The sequence below is a fragment of the Pogoniulus pusillus genome, chromosome 7 (assembly GCF_015220805.1).
Source record: "Pogoniulus pusillus isolate bPogPus1 chromosome 7, bPogPus1.pri, whole genome shotgun sequence".
In the NCBI taxonomy this organism is placed as follows: domain Eukaryota; kingdom Metazoa; phylum Chordata; class Aves; order Piciformes; family Lybiidae; genus Pogoniulus; species Pogoniulus pusillus.
In genome coordinates, this window is record NC_087270.1 from 18,141,644 (window position 1) to 18,165,817 (window position 24,174).

General features: G+C 39.9%; 1 protein-coding gene across 3 annotated transcripts in view; it reads left to right on the top strand.

Moving 5' to 3' along the window:
• Positions 1-24,174, top strand: part of PLCB1 (phospholipase C beta 1) — a 434,017-nt gene that overhangs the window by 350,108 nt on the left and 59,735 nt on the right. For 2 of the 3 annotated variants that reach the window (XM_064146106.1, XM_064146104.1), the window contains exons 26-31: positions 1,201-1,420; positions 6,487-6,667; positions 8,749-8,825; positions 8,917-9,006; positions 11,906-11,963; positions 13,035-13,121. In XM_064146106.1, coding sequence (XP_064002176.1) covers positions 1,201-1,420; positions 6,487-6,667; positions 8,749-8,825; positions 8,917-9,006; positions 11,906-11,963; positions 13,035-13,121 — 713 coding nt within the window. Of the gene's footprint in view, positions 1-1,200; positions 1,421-6,486; positions 6,668-8,748; positions 8,826-8,916; positions 9,007-11,905; positions 11,964-13,034; positions 13,193-24,174 lie in introns of all 3 variants that reach the window. The other variant, XR_010302819.1, reaches the window with a different exon arrangement.

Below are 24,174 nucleotides of genomic sequence, written 5' to 3' on the forward strand. Positions count from 1 at the left end.
TAGTCGTTCTACATTAGAATCCACTCCATATCCAAACATCGTGTAGGCCTGCATTTAAGTGTGGAAAGCAGAGAAGACACAGTAAATTCTGCATGTTAATTGCCTCTTATTCACTCAACTGCAGGAGAAAGAGTCTGGTCTAGATTGTGGGAATACCTGCTGGCCTCATACAATCACTCTGTTGTCTGGGAAGGGGTCTTCAGTCTGGCTTTTCTAGAGCTGTGACCCCTGACCCCAGATGGTGCAAGTCATCATTCCTTCCAGATGGTTTGTTGGGTTTGGGGAATTTTTCAATTACTGTTTTGGGATGAGTTCTTGCAGGTTTGGCTACCTGATACTGAGCTTGAGCTGTAATCTGGGTTCACAGAGCTGGACATCCTTGATTGCTGCTGTTGGAGTGACAGCACTGAAGTGAAGTTTGCAGCATTTAGCTACTGATCCTTTGCTGGACTGGCAATCAAATGGACATGACTGCTCTGAAGCAGTGTCTATCAAGATAGGAGTGAGGTCTAACCTGAGATGCCATTATGATACCAGGACAGATGGTTCCAGCCAGTGCCCAGGTCAAGGCATGAGAGCAGACAGCTGAAATGCTGTTTGTGAAAGGAGTTTAGGCATCTGCATGTTATGTCTAGCCCATCTGGAGAGAAGGTGGGCTTGTAGTGTTCATACACTGGGGACATCTATGTAAAATCAGAGAATGGAAGGGGTTGGAAGGGGCCTTTGGAAGTCGTCCAGTTCACACCCCCTGCTAGTGCAGCTGGGCCTAGATCAGGTTGCACAAGAATGTGTCCAGGCAAGTTGTAAGTCTCCAGAGAAGACTCCACAACCTCTCTGGGCAGCCTTTTCCAGTGCTCTAATCATCCTCAAAATAAAGAAGTCAAGTTGAGCTGATGGGAATCTTTCACATCTGAAAGGAGTTGAGGAAAGTAAAGTATATGTTATTGTTTTACTACACATCTTAATGTTCTACATTTTCATCTTGCTTATTATTCCTTTAAAACTAAGTTTGCCACAGTATTTTCTAGCTGGTTAGCTTATTTCCAGATAAGTTTGCTCAGTTTGTTTAAGTTATAACACTTCACTTACCTGCAGTAAACAAGTATGCTTTGTTTCTTTCCTGCTAGTGTCAATTCCTGAGTTATCTTATTGAAATCATACATTACTAGAAAACTGAACCAACTTTTGTTATCATTGTAGAAGTGGAAGCACAGACTATTGAGGAGCTAAAACAACAGAAGTCTTTTGTTAAGCTTCAGAAGAAGCACTACAAGGAAATGAAAGACCTTGTAAAGAGGCATCACAAGAAAACCACTGACCTTATCAAAGAGCACACTGCAAAGTATAACGAAATCCAAAATGACTATCTGAGACGAAGAGCAGTTTTAGAAAAAACAGCAAAAAGAGACAGTAAGAAAAGGTATGTTCAACACAGTTTTCCTGTTCTTGGTATTGGAGATCTTTCCTCAAGTCATCTTTCACAGCAGACTGTTAATATGGAGGTAACATTAGAGCACAGAAGAAAAAAAAAAAGGCAAAAGCAGAAGGATTTCTAAGTAAAATTGAGTCAGGCCTTTGATAAGGAAATAATCAGAAAAAGTCCTCTCTGCGAGTTGCTACTTTACTGCTCAAAGCCAGGAAAGTTCCCTTTTCCTGTAAATGAGGGCAGATAATATTTATCTTGGGACTTTCCCTAGACGACTGGTACGGGTAGGTAGCTCAGCTGGACTGGCAACAGCCGCCAGTAGTTAGGTAGTGGTCTTAATCACCAGCTAGGAGAGGGAGTGTCCCCTACATGCTGGGACAGTTTGAGGATCAGACTGTGATGAGAAACAACTCAAATGTATCTGTATAAAGTGGTTTTCTTTCCTACTCAGGCCAGCCGCAGCATATTTTATCAGACCACTCCGTCTTCTCCCATGCTGACCTTCTTTAGGAGAAGGAGTATCAGTCTCACATTTAATAATACAACATTGTAATTTGGCTCCATTATCAAGCAATGAGATTTTGAAGCCAGCATAAATGGTCACTCTGCCCATATTAAGCAGTTGGTTCTTGCTGGGCCACTGCAATGTGTTGTCTAGTGGCAGAATCAGAATGTTAGAGACCTTGGAAGATCTAGTCCAATCACCCTGCCAGAGCAGGATCACTGAGAGTAGGTCACACATGAATAATTTTTTTGCTTTAGAATTAAAAAAACAAAACAACAAAAAAAAAGAAATCATAAAGAAAAAAAAATTTGCTTTAGAATTTAGAAAAACCCTGTAGCATTGGTATCTAGTGAGCAATTAGGATTTCAAATGAAAATAGGGGCTGCAACTGTTGATAATCTATGCAAATATAGTATATAGAAAGTATGCTTACTACTGTAATGACAAATTGCTCGGTGACCTCCACAGTATTCTACTGTAAGGATTTGATTTTCAATTTCAAGATTACTTGTGATCTGCTTTGTTTTGTACAGAAAGCATGTAACTGACTTTATGCACATCTTTTTTGATTTTTCTTTTAGGCCTGCCTTTCCTTTCTTGTGTCTTATTAAGTAGGAAGAAATTCTAGCAAAGCCAGTGAAAGTAGCCCTCAAAAATGTGATAAAGAATTGATTGGAATCAGAGCTTTAATGTTTAAATTTGCCTTAAAAAATATGAATGTAGATTTTTCAGACCTTACACTAAGAAACCTGTCCTTTGCCAAATGCCAAACCTCTAGCATTATTTAGAATCATAGCATCATTAAAGTTGGAAAAGACCTCTCAACTCATCAGATCCAACCTTCTACCCAATACCTCCATGACCACTAGGCTGAAGTGCCTTCTCATTAGTATAGGTTAACTCAGGAACAGAAGAGTCACTGTTTTGACCTGCTGATCTAATTGCTGCACCAAGAATATGAATTAATGCTCTAGAGTGAAAAAAAACCACATCCTTTTAATTCTGCTGGATGATGGCTAAATCCTGTATGATTTTGCAACCTTAATAGGATAAGATGCAACAATATACCCCTTTCAAAATTACCCCTTCTTTTTTTCCCCTTTTAGGCTGTTTTAAATAAAGTAGTAAACATTTAGGAGTAGCTGGGATTAAGTCCACTTGCTATTAGTAAGACCTTTGCTAAATAATGTGATATGAATCTTTTTGACATCCCAAATTGCTTGGGAGGTTTAGAGCACTGGTTTTCAGAGCTTTTTGCACTTTTGCACTAACTTTGCAAATAAGCTGTGTTCTTAATGCTGCTTTGGGAGTGTCACATTTCACAGGTAATCTTTTAAAAGATGTAAAAACCCAAATCTCTCTATTCACTTCTTTCTTCAAAACTAACATAATTCAGAGAATTCTAGCTACTTCAGCTAGGTCTAGAATGTAAATTTTCTCAAAGGATCTTGACAAGGAAATAAGTTCAGTGCTATGATATCATCACAGAATGTGAAGAGAGCCAGCTGTCAAAATGGCAACAGAACTTTGTCCTCTTTTGTGCTGCATATGGATAGAAGAGACACTCTGAATTTGAGGCCGAAGAGCATTGCCTCCAAGTTAGAACCCTGGAAAAAATTCATGCCAGAATAGAAGGCAGCAGATGTATATTTAAATGACAGAAACACTTGGAAATTACTAACATCTGACCACTGGTTAAGTTATTGATCCAGACCACTTGATGATCTCTCATTGATTGCTTGGCTTTGCCTGTGCATGCACACCCCTTCTGTGCAACGTCCCTTTCTAAATCTTGCATTCTCCTCTCTCTTTGCGCATGCTGGTGCAATTTGTATATTGTTTCTCCAGGTCGCAATAAAAAAGGAGAGTCACATTTATCATTATCAATTTGAAATGCAAGGACTGTTAAGACATTAATCTTTCCACAGTTGCTGCCTGGTTCATATCTTAGTAAAGATCAATTCTTAACTCCTGGCAAAACATGTAAAGACATAGGTACAATTAGTGTCCAGTTGGACACTGCCAGATACTGTTATAATTGAATTTCTATTTCTCCAAATCTTGTTTTAACACAATTTATCTTTTAAAGTAGTTAGAGAAGCACAAAAGTCTTTTAACTTTTACCTAAAATTAATTTAGCTGCAGTTCTTGAATATTAAGACATTGGATGAACACTTAAAAAAGGCAAACAAACAACTTTACTCTTTGGTGGGAGGTCATCAAAGGTAAAACCTGCAAGTGTGCTCTGGCTGCCAACCTTAGTGATAGTGCCTCTAAATGTTAGTGATTGGGACTAGGCCACAACTTGCTCTTACCAAGGAGCTTATTCAGTGATGTTTGCCTGACAATAGAATGTCATTTGCCTTAATAAGACCTTAACACTTGTAACACATCTGTGTTCATCTGGCCTTAACTGTTGCCAGTTTTCAGGCTTCAGGGCTTTACACTTGATTTTAACAAAATGTTTTAATGACTGGTTGTCAAGTGCACACACAGTGATATTTAATTCACTGCATCTTCTGTCATTTGTGTGTGACGGTTGCAAGCAAACCAATGTCATCTTTCTAGCACAGCTTATTAAAATTTAAGCAGAAAATCAAACTGAATAAATAAAATTATCTATTTATGAGTAAAAAGGTTTGCTGGGTTTTATGTTGTTTTCTTTTTCATTATGATCTGAGCATAAGTCATTCATGATATCAGGCAATAAAACTTTGCAGTCGGTTTACATGGAGCTTTCACTCATTTTGGAGATGTGAAGTTTTATGTGAGATTACACAGAAATCTGAAGGTTGAAAAGAATCTGGGTTTGAATTTTTGAAAAACAGGAATATATTTTTAAGGATTTTCAAACTTACAAGTACATATTGTCTTCTTCTAATAGACTTCTAATAATATACCTCATTGCAAAGGAAAAGGCATTTTTTATAATTTAAAATCATTACTGAGTCTTTTTGCCTGTAGCACAAAGTATGAATTACTGCTTTGTCAGGAGTCCCAGTATCAGATAGCTGTAAAAATGTGTTGTCTCTGCTCAGAAGCAATCCCTGTTACATACCCTTGCCTAAAACTGGGCAAGGGTTCAGCAAAGCCGTTTTCTGTAGGAAGTCTGAAGTCCTTACAAAACAGGCACAAGTGCTTTGCTGGTGGTGTTGTGAAATTTCTTTGATGATCACGCCCCTTAAAGACAATCAGTATTTTAGCCAGCATTTAGGAATAGGCTTTATTATTGTTTCACAAAAATACAGAGGAAATAGCCGGTTTGAAATGTATGGTGTAATGGAACGATTGAGTAGTCATTAATGCTGTCTTCCGGCTCTGTATTTAAGTTGTCCTCAGTGGTCCTACTGTGTACCACTTAACCTCTTAGCAGAATGTTCAAATACAATACAAATACAAGAAATAGAAAGAGGCTACCTTGGAGTCTGTATTCTCAGACCAACGAGAGCAGCTTCATGGTGTTTCAGTTGAAATACCTTGAACCAAGAAGCAATAGCACCAGCAGACTTCAATCTGGGAGAGAAGAGAGGCATCCAGTGTAGCAACCTCTGTGCATTGTAATCTCCACAAATTGTTGAGTAGCAAACTAATTTTTCTCACAGTTTCAACTTTCTCTGTTCAAGGGTTTACTGTTTTGTCCATCTCGGGCCCTGTTCTGAGGTTTCCCAGGCAACACTTGAGGACAGCAGTACATGCAGCAGCAGAGCAGAGACGCAGCATAATTTTATGTTTTTACTGAATTGTTTTTTAACTTGTGTGTAGTGCTGGCCTGAGAGTGTTTTCGCTCCCTGTATTTTCCTTGAGCAGTGTAGTGTCATCATGTCTCATTTCACGGCGACATCTATCCTTCCCTTCATTTTCAGAAAACAAAAACATATATTTATTTTTTAAATTCCAACCTGTTCCTCGTTCTTTTTCTTTGCTCCCACGTGCTGCCTGAGTTTCACTCCCCACTGCGGGGTTAACTTTCCTCCTAAAGCCGGCAGTCCAAAGAGCAGTTCCTCTGTGTGTGCTATGCATGGCATTTCCTGAAGGGGGAAGAAAATACCAAATAAAAGGATTTTCCTACCATTTTAAGCATTTTCTAAGTGTAGATATAAAGTCATGCTCTTAAATTCATTGCAAAGTGCCTGCAAGGATGACTTGAATGACTTGGTTTTCAGAATACTTAGCGTTCACTATTTCTGCTGAGGACTGTGCGACTGTGAAGTTCAAGTTACATCTCTGGTTGTTAATTAAAAAGTTCCCTGGGCATCTGTTTATGGGAAATCTCAGCAGTTGCGTTTATAGCTCATTTATACAAAGTCTGGTTCACACAACCATGATGAGAGTGAAGTGAGGTTTAAACTCCAAGTCCATTCCGTTAATAAACTGCTAACAGTGGAGTTTTCCTAAAAGTTTAAAATATTGGAGTTAATGGTGCAAAAATCATCTTCTGGCCCTCTATGTGTTGTTGAGAAACTTCTTAATGGGATACATGTAACTAATTGCCTTTAAAAAACGAGGCAGAGAATACACACCAAGTGACAGACCTTGGCGGTGCATCTCTTTGCAGGTCTGACACAGGCAGCCCAGACCACAGCTCTTCAACTATTGAGCAGGAGTTAGCTGCGCTTGACTCTGAAATGACCCAGAAGCTGGTCGAGCTGAAGGAGAAGCAACAGCAGCAGCTGCTAAATCTCCGCCAGGAGCAGTATTACAGTGAGAAGTACCAGAAACGAGAGCACATTAAGTTGGTACGTTTGTTATGTTGTCTGCTTTTCTTTAGCAGTCTCAGGGTGAGTAATGAGAGAATCACAACAACATCAAAAGTGGGTCTTCCTCTTACTTGGAGTCCATTTCAGAGCTTGATTTTCCTATGGTCTGCTGCAGCTTTGAGGGGTTGTTGTGTCACTGTCACTAACTCTTCTAACAACTTGGAAGACTTCGGATGAAAGGCAGAAAGGCAACAGGATTATTACCAGTGCTAACAGAGTCCTTAGCTCTAGTTACATAAATTTGAGTTTACTGCAGCTTTTGGATGATGTTCCTGTTTTGTTCTGCCACTTTTTTAAACATACAACACTCAGGGAAGTAGGATTAGCTGGATAATAAAAATAAATAAATGAAAATAGACTCAAACATTCTCCAGGGCACAGAGTTGTGTCAAACAGTTCTCCTGTTACAGATAGGTTTTTTAAGGGTATGCAGGACATAATCTGTATATAGTGAAGAAACATTTTTTCATCCTAAGCTAGCCTGTGTTTTTACAGCTGGAGTTTGGCTGACAGCTACAGCAAGACCATAGGCCATCAGAGCTGAAATGGAGGAGCTTGAGCAGATGGCAGCTGATGCTGATGGATATTCTCAAGAAGATAAAATAATAATTTTTAAAGGGTATTAATGGGAACCTAAACCTTTACAACTCCAGACCATCCTCTCTCACAATTTTATTCTATGATGTTGTGCCTCATTTCCGTTGGGTGAAATTATTTCCCTACTTGGCCTTCCAGAATGCTGTGACCTTGCAGGTCAGAGGTGTGATATGCGTGGATCCCACACAGCAAGGCCTTTTCACAAATTCATTCCCATGGATCACAGCACAGAACTGTGGTAACAAGTGGTGCCCTATTTGTCACCAGTGTGGAAGTGGTTAGCTGTGTCACAGCAAGAGAGTACAAATTCAAGAAGCAGTTACTGGCTGCATCTCAGATTTTAGTTTTTGTAAACACCATTTTGGACCTGTGTCACTTGGCTTATGTTGTTAGCTATGTTATTTTAATATGAGAAATAGCATTTTTTCAAAGCAAATTTACATTCTCAGTATTGTCCAGTCAGGTCATGTCAATATAAATTCATTTTTAGACAGCTCAGTTTTCCCCCTGAGCTGTGTGGGAGTTAATATCCCAATTAAAAGCGGCATTGCATGTATCACAGTATCACAGTGAGTGATTCTGTCTGTCTGTGAGAGGAGGCCCTATTGTCAGTGTATTTATTCTTTCATCTAAGGCATGAAAAGCTGGAATACACTAGGCATTACTCTACATTCTCTGGTTCATCATCCTCAGAGGATTATTTGACAGAATTGGACTTAAACTAGAGGAAATGGTCAAACCAAACTGGTCCCATTTCCCACTTAAATTCACCATTCATTTAACTTGCATGCATGTCCATGTGTCCTCTCCTGTCAGCATCACCACCACAATAAGTTTCAGTGGGAATGAGATTGGACCCAGCAGACTGCAAACTGGCAATCAGATATTTTGAATCCACGATTATGCAATCAAATTGTAGGCTGTGCTCATCTATGCTTAGCTTTCTTAGCTATCAAGCATGAATTTTCAGTATCCACCTGACCACTTTGAAATCCAAGCTGTTCCACATAATGATGCTCAAAGCAAGAGTAATGTTCAGTGCTTGCAGAAAACCTTGAATATTCAGTGACACAGGAATTCAGTTTGTAATTTATGTCATGTAAATTTGTTTTGTAATCATCTCTGACTTACCATAGGCATTTTAATTCCTAGAAAAGCAAAAATACACAAAATGCATTTGGGTTTTACCTTTAATATCTGAAGCTATATCACCTTGAAGTATAGAGAAGTAGCAATTTCTGTGTAAGTTGGACATACACTAGTCTGACTCAACCTCTGGAAGTTAAGAATGAATTTACACTGATAATATTTACTGGCTTTTTGATCATTGCCATTTAATCAGAGAATGGTGTTAACACTTTCCTATCTGCTGCAGACTATTGAGGGGATTTAGAAGCATGTATGATGTGTAGCTGCAAATATGTATTTTTGTTTCTTGGGATATTTTATGTTTTTTTTTCTAGCTTATTCAGAAGCTGACAGATGTTGCAGAGGAGTGTCAGAACAGCCAGCTAAAGAAACTGAAAGAAACATGTGAAAAGTAAGGTTCTGTTCCCTTTATCATTGATTGCTACTCGCTGTGGGCTTTGTTTAGATACATTCTGAACTTGCCTTTCTTTTTTACACTTTAGAGAAAAGAAAGAGTTGAAGAAGAAAATGGACAAGAAGAGGCAGGAGAAGATCACAGAAGCAAAGTCCAAGGATAAAAATCAAATGGAAGAGTAAGTATATCCCTAGATCCATATACTTACAAATTATGAAACAAGATTTTTCACAACTGGGAAAAAAAAGAAAGGTTTCACCCGCAAACAGAAGGCAACTTTTAGTTAGACTGTAATACTTCACCAGAGTGGTGGAGTCTTTCTCACTTCTGCTGATACTAATGCAATTTCCTGAGGCTAATCTAATCTCCTGTTCTGCAAGCACTGAGAGTCTGGGTCAGCTGCAAAGATGGGGACATGCTTGTAAGTGGCATTACAGAGTGATTCCCCAAAATGCTGTTAAACCAGACACTCTCTGAGTAAAACAGACTTCTTGTGGCTTTGGTTCCTGCAGGGTTTGATTTCACCTTAACTGGTCAGAGAACATGCAAGTTATATTAGAAAAAAAGTAGAATAATAGAATCAACCAGGTTGGAAGAGACCTCCAAGATCATACAGTACAACCTAGCACACAGCCCTAGTTAGTCATTACAAAAATGCTATAGCAATAAATACCAATTGTGATAGGAAATGATTTGCTGAGAGCTTAATGAGATGCTAGTGACAAAAGCTCAGAAAAAGACAAGTATAAATTTGGTTTGTTTTTTTTTCTTTTACTCTTTTCTCGTTTTTCCCAAGGGCTCTCCTTTGCCAGGCTTTTTCAAGAGCTCTTGGGAAACTTGAGATGGACTTTACATGGGAAACACATTTTTCTTCTGTCAGTGGATGTGGTTTGTCCTCCCCATCACACTAGGATAGAAAGTAGCAAGACCTTCTGCTGAACTGCATTTGAGTCACCCAGGTTAGGTTGTTTATTTAAAGATTTTACACAAATTTGGGAAGGAATATTACACACATACTACATTGTGTTAATTTTTCTCTACTTAATTTTTCTACTTTCTACATGCACTCAGAGTTTGTGTAACTTGCTAAAACCACCAGATTTTAGGGCCACCTGAACAGTGATATACTGTTCTTCACAAGACTTGCGAAGGGACTATAGGGAAGGTCTTATGAGGAGAGGCTGAAGGAGCTGGGGTTGTTTAGCCTGGAGAACAGAAGACTCATGGGGTACCCTATCACACTCTACAACTACCTGAAGGGAAGTTGTAGTAAGGTGTGGGAGAGGGCGGTTAGGCTCTTCTCCCAGGCAACTTGTGACAAGACGAGAGGGCACGGTCTGAAGCTGCACATGGGGAGGTTTAGGTTGGATGTTAGGAAGCACTTCCTCATGGAAAGGGTAATTAGACACTGGAACAGACTGCCCAGGTTGATGATAGAGTTACTGTCCTTGGAGATATTTAAGGAAAAATTGGATGTGGCACTTAGTGACATGGTCTAGTCAATGTGGTGGTGGTAGATCATAGGCTGGACTTGATGATCTCACAGGTCTATTCCAGCCTCCGTAATGCTGTGATTCTGTGACTTGGGTTTTAGAGTACTGTCCTGAATCTGGTCAATTCAAGTACCCACAAGTTGTTGTTTTATATGTGTTAATCACTTTGGATCTTATCTTCAGCCTTAGACCTGTGGAACTTTGCCATTGCTTCTGAGATGTCACCAACAGTAGCTACTTCCCAGCAGAGGCTCTCTGCTATATAATCACAAAATCACAGAACTTCAGAGGTTGGAAGGGACCTCCAGAGATCATTGAGTCCAACTTCCTTGCCAAGGCAGGATCACCTAAAGTAGTTTTCTCAGGAATGCATCCAGGTGGGTTTTGAAAGTCTCCAGAGAAGGAGACTCCACAACCACTCTGGACAGCCTGTTCCAGTGTTCTGTCACCTTTACTGTAAAGAAGTTTCTCCTCATGTTGAGGTGAAACTTTCTATGTTCCAATTTGTAGCTGTTGCTCCTTGTCTTCTTTCTGCTGACCAGCAAAAAGAGATTGTCCCCATCCACTTGACACTCACCCCTCAAATATCTCATCTCACTGATGAGATCTCCTCTCAGTTTTTTCTTCTCCAGATTAAACAGTCTCAGGTTTCTCAGTTTCTCTTTGTAGAGGAGATGCTCCAGTCCCCCAGTTATCCTCATGGCTCTCTACTGGAGTCTTTCCAGCAGGTCCCTGCCTCTCTCGAACTGGGGAGCCCAAAACTGGACACAGTATTCCAGATGTGATCTCACCAGGGCAGAGTAGAGGGACCTACCTAGACCTGCTGGACACACTTTTTGTGATGCACTCCAGGATCCCATTGGCTCTCTTGGCCACAAGAGCACACTGCTGGTCCATGCAGAACTTGCTGTCCACCAGGACTCCAAGGTCTTTCTCCACAGAGCCGTTTTCCGGCAGGGCAGCCCCCTGTACCGGTGCCTGTTGTTATTCCTCCCTAGATGCAGGACCCTGCACTTGTCCTTATTGGACTTCATAAGGCTTGCCTTCACCCAGCTCTCCAGCCTGTCCAGATCTCATTGGATGGCAGCACAGCCTGACAGGCTGTCGGCCACCCCACAGTTTTGTATCATCAGCAAACTTGCTGAGGGCACACTCAATGCCCTCATTTAGGTCACTGATAAAGACATTGAACAAAACTGGACCCACTACTGATCCCTGGGGAACACCACTGGCTACAGCTACTGATGTGCCACGAAGTGTCAGTGTGCGTTTGCTCATGTAGTGTGCCCTCCTAGACTGATGTTTGAGCCTTAAGAAACACCACCACCACCACTTCAAAGATATGTCAGCACCCTATGAAAAAGGCCTGATGTGAAAGAGGAGAGAGTTTGATATAGGCCGTAGGAAAGTCTGAGCCTTTTTTACAACAAAGATACAGCTTGTTATGAAAGGTGCCTCCAGGAAGTGGATAAAAATTAAGTAGGCAGATCCCTACAGCCGAAAGACAGCCTTGCTTATTTGGTAAATAATTGCAGGAGATGTGATCTTACTGACTGCCATAACTTGTTGGTTGCTTCTTCCCAGAGAGAAGACCGAAATGATCCGATCATATATCCAGGAGGTGGTGCAGTACATAAAACGGGTATGTTGGGCCACAGCTTTGGTTTTCCTTTTGGGGGTAAAATGTCAGCTTTCATTCCTTAGGTCATATTAAGCAGCAGATTTTGAGTTTTGGCACAAAGAATCTACAAATGCCTCTTTTTAGCACGTGTCATGTGCACTTTTTTCCCCATTCCAGTTAAAGGAAAACTGGAATTTCAGGCAGGAATTTGTTAACTGATAATCATTGTTTGGGGAATGGTGCTGAGAGGGGCAGATTTTAATATGGTTATGATTTAGTCTTTGAATATGCTGTGTTTGTTTAGAGAAAATGTACCAATGTTTTTAATTGGCTACCTGTTCTCTTGAATGCAAGGCTTGCATGAGGAGCTGTGAAAGTCAATAAACATTTAATTTCAGAGTATATTTTCACCTTAATTACATTTGTACAGTTAATGAAATGCAAAAAAAAAACATTCTCTGAGCTGGTGGTAGCTTTTCTGAGGCTATAATGGTTTACACTGGACTGAAAGTGTGCACCCGAGCGTTCTGATGTGTGAGGTCTCTATGAAACATTGAATTCTCTCTGCATTTCAGTGCAGAGATGCTTTAGTTCAAAGGTTGGTCCATTTTTGTTCACAGAGGCCTTGTTTCAGGAAACAAAGAATGAGCAAATTAAGCATACTTAGTTCCTGTTGGAGTCAGACACGTGTCCAAGCACGTTATTAAATAAGGCCAAATATTTATCAGCATGTTAATTTAGGACTCTAAGATGCAAATCCTTCTTTTCTGGGAACAGGCTCCACCTCACACACTTGTACAATAAAAGATAAAGCAAAATTACATGATTTTTTTAAAAATGCACTAGAAGTTATTGTATAATAACTGCTTTAGACATTTATGATTCTAAATCCCATGAGTGAAATCTGAGATACGTTGTTCACACACAACAATTAGAGCAGTTGTGTTCAGGGACGCTTGTGACAATGTGTGTAAGTTTATGTTAGAATTATCTGTAGTTTTGATTTTGATGAATGAAATATGTGCTGGGGCAGAGATGGGGCAGTAAGGATGTGCAATCTCTGAAAAAAGATTCTCTGTTATTTTCTTACAGCTAGAAGATGCTCAGAGTAAAAGACAGGAGAAACTTGTAGAAAAACACAAGGAAATACGTCAACAAATACTGGATGAGAAACCTAAGGTAAAGAGTTTCTTAACACAGGTTACACTGCTAAAAAATGTCCTTCGGGAAAGAAGATGTTCTTACAACAGGTAGGCTGCTGTTTAAACATGAGAAAGTCCACTCATAGATGTTGTCTCTAATGTTCACGATGAAAAAAGTCAAGAAGCAGCCTCGTATGGAGCACCACTTGAAGTCCAGATCTCATGTAATGAGGTTTATTTTTCAGTGCTCACAGTTAAAAAGCTGTTGTTGTAAGTGGCGCTTCTGACCAGCAGAGTGTGCCCTTCACTCCGTTGTGCTTCAGCAGTGTGAAAACAAAACACGGTTTACAGTAAAAGAAAAAGAGATATCTTTTTAGCATGCTTGCCGCAGATCTTTGTGATAATTGCAGAGGATATGTTTTTGTGAACAACAATGAGCGTTTTTTTGCAGTAATAGTGCTTAATATTCTGCACTGCTTGCTCGGTATCCTCTGTTTTAATTTGTATGCTGCATCTACATGTGATTTTCTGAAATACAGTTTTTGATCCTAAAGATTATGGACTGACTCTTGCTCCTGGTGAAACTGGTGGTAGTTTTGCCATTGACTTCAGTATAGAAGGTTCACAGTCCTCCACTGGTACACGATTTTCCTGTAGGAAGACCTAGGTAATGATATAATCAGACTCCTGTACAAAGGGAGACTTGTTTTCAGCAGAGTTCATATCTAGGTATGATTCTTCACAGCCCATTGTGCCATGTGTGCTTACATTTTTTCTGCACTTGCTCAAATGTGTGTTCTAGGCTTTACTTCTCATTTCTTGTCTGTATCCATGGCTCTGATGTTTCCATGCTTGTGTCACAACTTTGGGTGGTGTCAGCTAATCAGTGCTGTCATGTCGTTTCTGTGAAATACCCAGAGAATACATCAGGCTAAGGTCCAAATAGGTAGACGTATACAATGGTTTGGAAACATAAAAATGCTTGCATTTCTAGTTCTCTACTCATCTTTTTTAAATCCTGTTTATAAATTAGCTGGAACTTCCTGATGCCTTGGGCACCTGGATATAAAGACCTTACATAATATTTTGCTTAATATTTGGTGCAGTGGGATCACGAGTTTCTCAGGCACATAAACTAAAAGACTGCAATTTAAATGGTGAAGTTAGACATTTCAAAGAATAATCTAACCTCTAACAATGGCTTTTCACAAATACTTGGGCATTTGATTACTTCTCTTTGTCTGTGTCCTCTTTTTTATTGGTTTACTGAGAAGTAGCATAAAGCACTGAAAATTTGTCAGTGAGGACTTGGGCTGCATTCTGAAAGGTTGTGCTGAACTGGTGCTGTTCCACTCTTCCTTCAACTGTCCATTTGCCAAGCGTTAGGTCATGGCACAGAGCAGCTCCAGACCCCTCGCCTTCCCCTGCATCTGGCCATCAGTTAAAGCACTGCAGTAATCAGCACTCTGTCAGTGCTCTCAATTTCTCCTGAGAAAACCCTCTGCAGTAGTGTGCTTCACAGGGCCTGGCTACAGGATTTTTTTGCTTCACACATGCTGAAATGTGCAGACTTTGCTGAATTTATGATGGTATGTGTCTCTTGCTGGCATGAGAGGATTTAGGCAAAGCATATTTGCTCATTTTATTAAGTCATCTCCTATGTTTTGTTTCATGTTCATATTTCATATCCATATTTGCTTCCTTAGTGACAGGGCTTATGATATAAAATAGATTAAATGATTTCCCAGCTGAAAACCACTGATGTATTTTATGCGAACAGCAGCTTTCTTAACAAGGTAGTCTCTTGTGCTTCAGACGCCCCCTAAAATTTATGCTAGCTGTGTTAAAAGCTGTTTTCTGGCAGTATCAACTCAACCCCTAAATAAAGAATTCATTATATTTAGAGGGAAAGGATTTTTAGTATTCTTAGCAACAGAGACAGATCCTTACCAACTAGTGACAGATTTGCCATCATCAATCACTGTCTTGTGGTTATTTATTAATGACTCACAGTTTGTTGTGTTATGACTGTGCACAGAGCTTTGCCATAGCCAGGGAGAGGATTGTTTCACAAAGGGCTGCCAACAGACTGCCACACCAGTTGAGTTGTGTCCTGTTTTTTTAAAGTATGAGTTTGCAGTTTCCTCTGTTGCAGAAGGACATTTGCCTTTAAGTGCTGACATTTTGGATAACAGCTTTTAGTAGATGTGTAAACTGGATGCAAATTAGTTCCCTGCACTGGAAGCAGAGGACTTGCCTTGTGTTTAAAATGCCATGTTTAGATGAAAGTACTTAACTCAGGACTGATTTACACCCTTCAGCTCTGCTTTGCTTCAGATATGTAATTTCTTTTTGCATTTGGGTATGAGACTGTTTTTCAGCTTTCATTTGCAGGGCTATTGTATAGCAAAAAGCTTTTTTTTCACCTGTAAGAGCTGGAAACTTACTTCCCGAACTGATACTTTTAGGCAAAATATTTGAAAGAGTTCTTCAGCTTCTTGTGGTCTTGCTGAAGTCAGTTGCAGGTACTGGATTTAATAAGCCCGAAATGTCATACTTTGTAAGTAATGAGGACATGTTTGTGACAAACCAATCTCTGATGCTGTAGAAACTAGAAATAGAGTATTACCATTAAGTATCTGTGTATGTCTGGAAACAGGCCAGCCACTCCCATAGCATGTTTTGAAAAGAAACAATTTGGGCATTACCTGCCCCCGCCACTGTAATGAAATCACCCAGACAAGACTCAGCCAAACTGGAAGTTAAGGAATGGAGCCTTAGATTTACGGCTTAGCACTACATACAGGCAGATACTTACAATATTTACAGCTACATACAGAAATATACAAGTTAAAGTTAATACAGAAACACCCCTCCCAGAAATTAGAGTCCCCAGAGAGGGCTCCCAATCACCCTTCCACCTTCTTTCCACCCCTCTACCTTATCCCGGACTTTGCTTTACATGCAAGGTGAGCTGTGAGGATCGGTAGGGGAGTTAGAGAGCAGAAGGATTAGTTACACAGAAAATAGCCCAGGGAGATAGCACAGGCTCCCAGAGACACACACCGACAGACAGAGACACCATGTCTTATCTGTATTTGTGATCTTGGTTTTATACATTTCAGCAAGCCTATGAATGAAGTAGACATCACCACTGTTTCCTTTTCACAGCCTGTAATCTAATTTCATAGAATCATAGAATCCACCAGGTTGGAAGAGGCCTCCAAGATCATGCACTCCAACCTAGCACCCAGCCCTATCCAGTCAACTAGACCATGGCACTAAGTGCCCCATCCAGTCTTTTCTTGAACACCTCCAGGGATGGTGACTCCACCACCTCCCTGGGCAGCCCATTCCAATGCCAATCACTCTCTCTGCCAACAACTTCCTCCTAACATCCAGCCTGTACTTTCCCTGTCACAACTTGAGACTGTGTCCCCTTGTTCTGTTGCTGGTTGTCTGGGAGAAGAGACCAACCCCCACCTGGCTACAACCTCCCTTCAGATAGCTGTAGACAGTAATGTGGTCACCCCTGAGCCTCCTCTCCTCTAGGCTAAACAACCCCAGCTCCCTCAGCCTCTCCTCATAGGGTTTGTGTTCCAGGCCCTTCACCAGCCTTGTTGCCCTTCTCGGGACATGTTCCAGCACCTCAACATCTCTCTTGAATTGAGGAGCCCAGAACTGGACACAGAACTCAAGGTGTGGCCTGACCAGCACTGAGTACAGGGGAAGAATAACCTCCCGTGTCCTACTGGCCACATTGTTCCTGATGCAGGCCAGGATGCCATTGGCTCTCTTGACCACCTGGGCACACTGCTGGCTCATCTTCAGCCTACTATCTATCAGTACCCCCAGGTCCCTTTCTTCCTGGCTGCTCTCCAGCCACTCAGTCCCCAGCTTGTAGTGATGCTTGGGGTTGTTGTGGCCAAAGTGCAGTCTCATCCCATTGGCCTCTGCCCACCTATCCAGCCTGTCTAGGTCCCTCTGCAGGGCTCTCCTACCTTCCAACAGATCACACTAGCACGAGCACCTAATTAAAAAGTCAAAAACCAATGGACTTTTGGTCAAAAATTTTCTGGCAGAGTGGAAACAGAAGTTCAAGTGTTCTGCTGCTGTCTTTTTCCTAACAACATCATTACTGAGCAAGGCTATTTGTATTTTCTTTTCTCTCCTTTTCTTTTTTTCCCCTTGTGTCTTTATCTGCTGGCAGCATTATTATCAGCAACGGCTTGTATATTTTTCCCCCCAACTCTACCAACTCTACTTCTTCATCTACTTCTCTTAGTCACTGATACACACAAGTTTGTCCTCTCCTTATCATCTTCCCCTTGAGCATCTCTTCTGCATGCCATGGAGGCTGCTGTAGAAAGACAGCTCTGTACACCACAGTGCTGAATTCTGTGCATTAGAGCAGTGTGTGATTTTAGCTTCTCTGCCACAGCATGTGTCTGGCACTCCGTCTAAGCACAGAGGAGTGCATTGAGGATGGGCATGGTTATTGCATCTCAGTTTCTTTGTCCTTGACACCTAGGACAACAAAATAAATACAAATCAAGGACACTTCCTTCCCCTGTATGCTTGCCTTCATTTTTATTGTAATTACAATAATCAATACACATGAGACGCGACAAGAAATTAATTATTTTTGTGAGACTCGGCTAGGTTACAGTAAACAGACCCAATCCTCCTCTAACTGAAATCAATTAGACTTTTGTTACACATGCTTATGCATCAGACTTAGTTACACTTACACCTCAGTGTAAGAGCTGAAACTCCTGTGCCCTTGCAGTCATCTGCTCTCAGGCAAGGTAACTGGACTCTTTCGGCTTCAGTGGGCCATACTCACACGGCATCAGCTGTCATGGAAGATGTAACTCCTGTGGTTCTTCATTTTGTAGGTCTTGTTAATGTTGCTGCTCACACCTCCTCTACTGTTCACTGCCCCAGCTTATCCAAGGCCTGCCAGATGGTTTGGCCACCTGCAGAGGTATGGAAAATGGTGCTGTTCAGGGTGAGGCTTTATTTGTGGGAAAATATCCAAGACATCTACAGAGGCACCACAAGCTATGCAGACTTGCTTCTAGATGTTGCTTCTCTGTAGTCCGTAAAATAAATTAAGAGTATAAAATACATAAAATTCCTTTTTCTCCTCAGAAAGTATCATGAAAGTCATTTTTTAAAATTGTAACTCACTTCTTGACAAGAGAAAATAGAAGTGTCTGATGCATGCTAGCTTACTTTCTGAGAACATATATTTATTATCTCCCAACTTGACATGCGTTATTAACTGCACCCGATGGGAGTCAACACTTCTACATCCAATCAATAATAGTAGCACTGTACCTGAAAAATTTATGGGGACATTAAACAATACATATTCAAATTACAGAACAAATTAACAGGAGGCTGATCCTTTTCAGCAGTAAACCTCTCATATCTCAGTGTCTTCTTTCCATTACACAGTGCTGCAATGGAGCTCCAGTCTCTCTTCTCAGAGCTAGACGCTCTTACGATTAACCTCATATCTTATAAGCCTATTAAGAGAACAGTGCTGGACAACAACTCAGTCCTTTTGAGTGTTAGGTAAACAAAACTAACTGAAAACCTAGTGAGTTATTTTGTAGATTTCAAATTGATGCTTTCAGTCTTTAAAGAAATAAAACCACATTGAAGGTTAAACCTTTGTGAAGGTTATAGCTTGTCATGTGTGCATTAGGTAAGGCTTTGTGGTTATCTTCATGCAAATAACGTTGAGTTAAATGGAGCAGTTACTGACAAGAGGGTCAGCACTATCACCACTCTCACTTTAGAAAGAAGTTGGATTCAGCAAATGTATTTTACAGCACTTTTAGACTTTATTTCAGTTAACCTCAGAGCCACTCTGTTAGCTCATCTGGAATAGAGCAGCTCTTAGAAACTTTGATGACTATTCCAGTGTCCTTTCATCTCACTGTATAATTCACAACAACAATGCATTGTACACCACAATCCCTTTTTTATCCTTTGCAACTCTTTAGGAAGCTAAACTGTCTTTTGGGGTAACTCCACTTAATTCAAACACTTTCAAATGCATTCCAGTACAGCCACAGGCAACTTTTCAAGAATTTTGGAGAAGGTTATTTCAGTTTACTGAGTTTCATGGAATTTTGCTTTGCATGGATTTGGATTGAATGGGAGAAAGTTCCCCTCCTGAAGTAACGTTCAGACTTATTGCATAAAGACATCAAATAACTGAGTGGGTAGCCAGTGTAATATTTGAAAAGGTCTTGTTTTATTTTCTCCTTATGTATATAAAAAATACTGCTTTTGTTAGTTCATTTGGTTTAAACATTTACATAGTTTAAAAAGAAATCTCTTTTGAATCTGTGGCTGCTAAGCTAAAATGACTTATGGCTTTATCTGTCAAAAAAAGCAGAGACTTAAGAGGATTGAAATAATTTATTCTGTGTTTGAGTTTGCACTGTTTGGGGTTTGGTGCTTGTATGTTCATCAGGGTGAACAATAAATGGGCAGCAGCATGGAAAAATTAGTGCTTAGCTCCAGTGAACAAGTATTTTAAAGCAATGTTTCTTAAAAAATAGAAAGCAAAAGTTTAGACTTAGATTTCCATATTCCCATATGCAATTTGATCTTGCATCTTCCCACTTCTGGATCAGGGTTTGCCTTTATATTGAAGGATGCAGTTTTCTTGGACTATTCACTTGAAGATCTTGGCACTTTGCTCAGCACCTCTCAGCATCAAGTCCTAAGTGAAAATTAACTTAATTATCTAATAAGCTTTGAGTATCTTAAGCCCTGATGCTTTTTTAAATGTTGTATTAGTGCGATTGCTAAGCAGTTCCCAGTTTCAGAGTTGGGTTTTTTTTTTAGAAACTAAGATTATTTATCTTTTTTAATGTTTCTTCCAATGGATAAACACTGCAGAATGCACTTTCAGTCTGTAAATTGAGTAGTAAATAATCTCACTGTACTCGTTAAAATGAAATAGGTTGACCTTTATTCTATGCCAGTTTTATACCAGTAAAACTCCCTTAAATTCCATGAAGTGACTAGCTCATCACTAAGTCTGAGACTAAAAGACTTCACTCCAAATAACAGGATCCTCAAGATTTATTTCAATTAAGATTGTGCTTGCTTGCTTGCTTACACTTTTTCTTCACAAGTCCACGTTTTAAGTAATTGTTTATTTTTCCAGCAGAATAAATATTACTGTGAGAAATGGGCATCAGGTCACAGAAGATACATCTAACAATTTGAGGCAATATTTATTGTGTTAATTAAATGTCTTCCAGTGATCTTGACCATGTGTTTTGGTAACACTAACTTTCAAGTCAACAGCATCATATTTCCAGCATACAGATGCAAAATGCTTTTGAAATTAATTTTAATTGATTCTGATATAATTTACTTTTAAAATGTCACAAACTCTTTGTAGGAAGAATATAAACATTAAAAAATTACCTTAATGAGTGGGACATGAGGAAAAACACTAGAAAATTAAGTTTGAGCTTAGTGACAGAGGTTGACACTTTTTGTACATGGGTCATTCTATTGAAAGTCAGAGAAAATATTTGGTTTAATCAGGAGCTGCAAAAAGTAAATAATTTGAAAATAAAAGCTTTTTTTCCCAGTTTTGCAGTAATGTAAACCAAAAGGAACATTATGGAGTTAGTACAATCACTAGTGATTTAAAGTGATACTAGTGAAAGCAAGAATATAGTCTATGATGGAGGTCATGTGGAAGATAGATTTGATTTGTGAAATTTAGTGAGATTTTCCTATCTACCATGCTAATAAATAAGAGTTATGAGGGGTGAGTTAAGAAAAGTGATTTCAGAATCCAGCTACCATCTATGGTGCAGAAAATTAGGTTTGGTTAATTATTTAATTACCCTTGCCGTTACATATAAGAAAGACAAAATGCAAAACAGAATTCAGGCTATCCTGTGTTTCCAGCTGTTCCTCACTGGTGTCCATCTTCTTGTGACACAGCCCAACACTGAAGAGAGGTCCTCACCACTCAGAAATTCCCACTTGGCTTTGAGGGAAGCAAAATGAAGTATATAACCTAAATTCAGAGGCAGTGTCTTCCAGATTCTCTCCTTTCCTCAGCAGCAAGTGCAGCTGCATCCAAAACAGTCCACTCTTGGGACAGCACGGAGATACCTGTTTGGGAGATCTCTCTGGCTTTCAGAGAAGATGTCCAGCTTCGTGTCCAACAACAGCCACAGCAACCTGGGCCAACATATGGCATCCATCCTCCTTGGCTTCTGCAGTATCATGGAGGCGTTGTGAGGACAGATAAGCCCAACTGCATATAAAGAATAAATGTGTCATTGTTTACCATTATGCAGATAGAAATGCACATGTCTGCAGTTCATACTGATTCACTGGCATCATCTATCAAAACGACATTACAGACTATGGTTTTCTCAAGTTGGGGCTGCTGTTTCAGAACACCATTACCATGTGCCAACAAACTCACTTGTTAAAAGCAAGAAAATGAGTTGCATTTGCATGGTGATTGATTTTACAACTGCATTGTTACTCTAATTCTCTTGCATGCTCAATTTGACTTAGAAAGCAGTTCAGTTAAAGGGAGAAAAAGGAAGTAGTAAATCATCAGTTAAATGATCAGCCGTGTAGTTAACACAGAAAGTAAAAACTCTCTTTTCTTGCTTTGTACCATAATTGCTAAAGTAGACCTAACTTCTGTTTTTAACATTTGTGAATAGTTAACCCTTCTCAAAGTAAGTGAGCTTCTTATGCCAAGAAGAGAAAAATGGGAAAGGGATGTGAAAAATTAATATCTAGCTTCTTCATGTGAAGTTGAGTTTAGGATATTAACAGCCTAGAGAGAGCACATTGCCTCTGCAGAAGGTACTCCTCTGTGTTCTGTAGGCAGCTAAGGATGACAAGAAAATACCCACCAGAGAAGGTAGTGCAATATTGTAAATCCCCTTCATCTGTTGTCTGTAGCTTCTCAAAACACTTTGATCTACACTATCCTATTCTCTGCTCAGCTGTAGAGCAGGTCTCTTGGGGTTAAAGCAAAGTGCCAGTTGTCATTCAGTAACCTGTGCCCCTGTGACACACTCCAGCACTGACTGTGGTTCAGCAGTTACTGCTGTCCACAGAAAAAAATCTCCCAAAGTGTGGACAGATGGGGCCAGCAAGCTGCAAGGTAGCAACTGCCCCTGAGAAAAAAAAAGAGCACAGCATTAACTGGTGTGTTAACATTGTTACCTCTAAAGGAAAAAATAACTGAAAGTGGTGTGAAAAAGTTTGAGGCCAAGTACTGCAAATGTTTTGTCTCAGGATATTTATGCGTGCTAAATCTTCAAGAGAACAATAGAGTATCAACAAGCTGTGGCTGGGTAGGTTTAGACTAGATATCAGGAGAACTTTTTTCAGCGAAAGAGTGGTCAGGCATTGGAACAGGCTGCCCAGGGAGGTGGTTGAGTCATCAACCCTGGGTGTGTTTAAAGGTTATTTGGATGTGGTGCTTGAGAATATGGTTTAGGGTCAACCTTGTGGAGTAGAGTTACTGGTTGCATTTGGTTGTCTTGAAAGTCTTTGCCAACCTGAATGTTTCTGTGATTCTGTGAATCTGTTGACTCCCCTTCACCTTTTCATGAGTTGGTGTAGTACTCTATGAAAAGACGCCATAAAACATAAGCTAAATTATGCATGGTGTGTACACAGATAGTGTGTAGAGATGCATGGCAGCACACACAAACAGTTCAGATATAGTGCATATATGGTAACTTACATGTTCATCTCTCTAAGGCAGAGTTGAATTAAACAGCAAACACCAGAAAGGCAGGACTACATGCTCATGTACAACTGCATTCATCATTAAGCCACAGCAGCGGCATATTTGCTAATTATCAGACTTCACTGCAACATGACAAATGACAAGAGATTTGGTTTGACACAGCTAATGGAAAAATGTTAAAAGAAATATTAATGCTCATTAGAGAGATGTTTTAAAATGCATGAAGTGGGGAGAAAATGTGTTCCTTAATGAGCAGAGAAATAAAGTCACAGGCTCTGCAAAGATTGTGGTGTATGAACAGGTCTGAATATACAAGTTATTTGTTAAGACAGTGTTTATTTCTTTGTGCATAATCAGTCTGCAAAGCAGAGCCCCTAGTGAAAACCATACTGCATTTCTGTGCATGAGGTAGTAATGCACATTGCAGTACACCTTAACGGTGCAGGGCACTTTTGTCAGTACACTCATGACAAGATGGGTGCTGAGTTTATTTTCATTACAGGGAGATACTTCAGAATTATAACTATAATAGTAGAAAGGGTAACAGAATTAACAAAAGTAGTATGAGAGTATACTTGGGTTAAAAAGTATATTTCAAATTATGAAGGAAATCCTAATTGGGGAAGAGGAGGTTGGGTTTTTAGAAACAACAATTTCTGCAACAAGAAAACATTGTTGTTCTGATGTGCAGTATTCGTCCCAGCAGTTTTAAGTGTACTGATCTCGATAGGGGAAGAAAGTCCTGTACATCCAGAAGAGAGAGAAAGTGCACTCTCATCTGTGGTGACAGGAGAACCAGCACCTGAGCCATGTATGCTTCCTGAGCAATGTAGATGCAGCCTTTGAGGTTCTGACAGTCCTCTTCAGACAGTAGCATAATAGCTGGGAAAATAGGACTTTTCATTAAATTTATTCTGTGTTCAATTTCCAACAAATCAGCATTTTCTGACAGTAGTTGCATATAATTGCAGTGCCTGCATAATACAGTAGGGTGATGGTAGTGCATGCATTTGACTATAATGACTCAATAAGTTTCCTATTACTCAGAAGGTGTCTTAAAGGAGGTTCTTACCAAAGGATTGTGGAGTGTGACTAAGCACATAAACTGCAGTTATGTACCTGTAAATTATCTCTTTTATGGACTCTGCAGATTTGTAAGTTTTGTGTGAAACAAGTGGATGTGCCCCAGAGAAAGGAAGCCTACTCTGCATATGGTTAGATACAGAGCTCAGCTCAAGGATGGTTATGGCGAGGTTTTAAATGCTTGTAAAATTGACTTTTCCAAGTGACTACTGGATCCAGAGATTGTTTG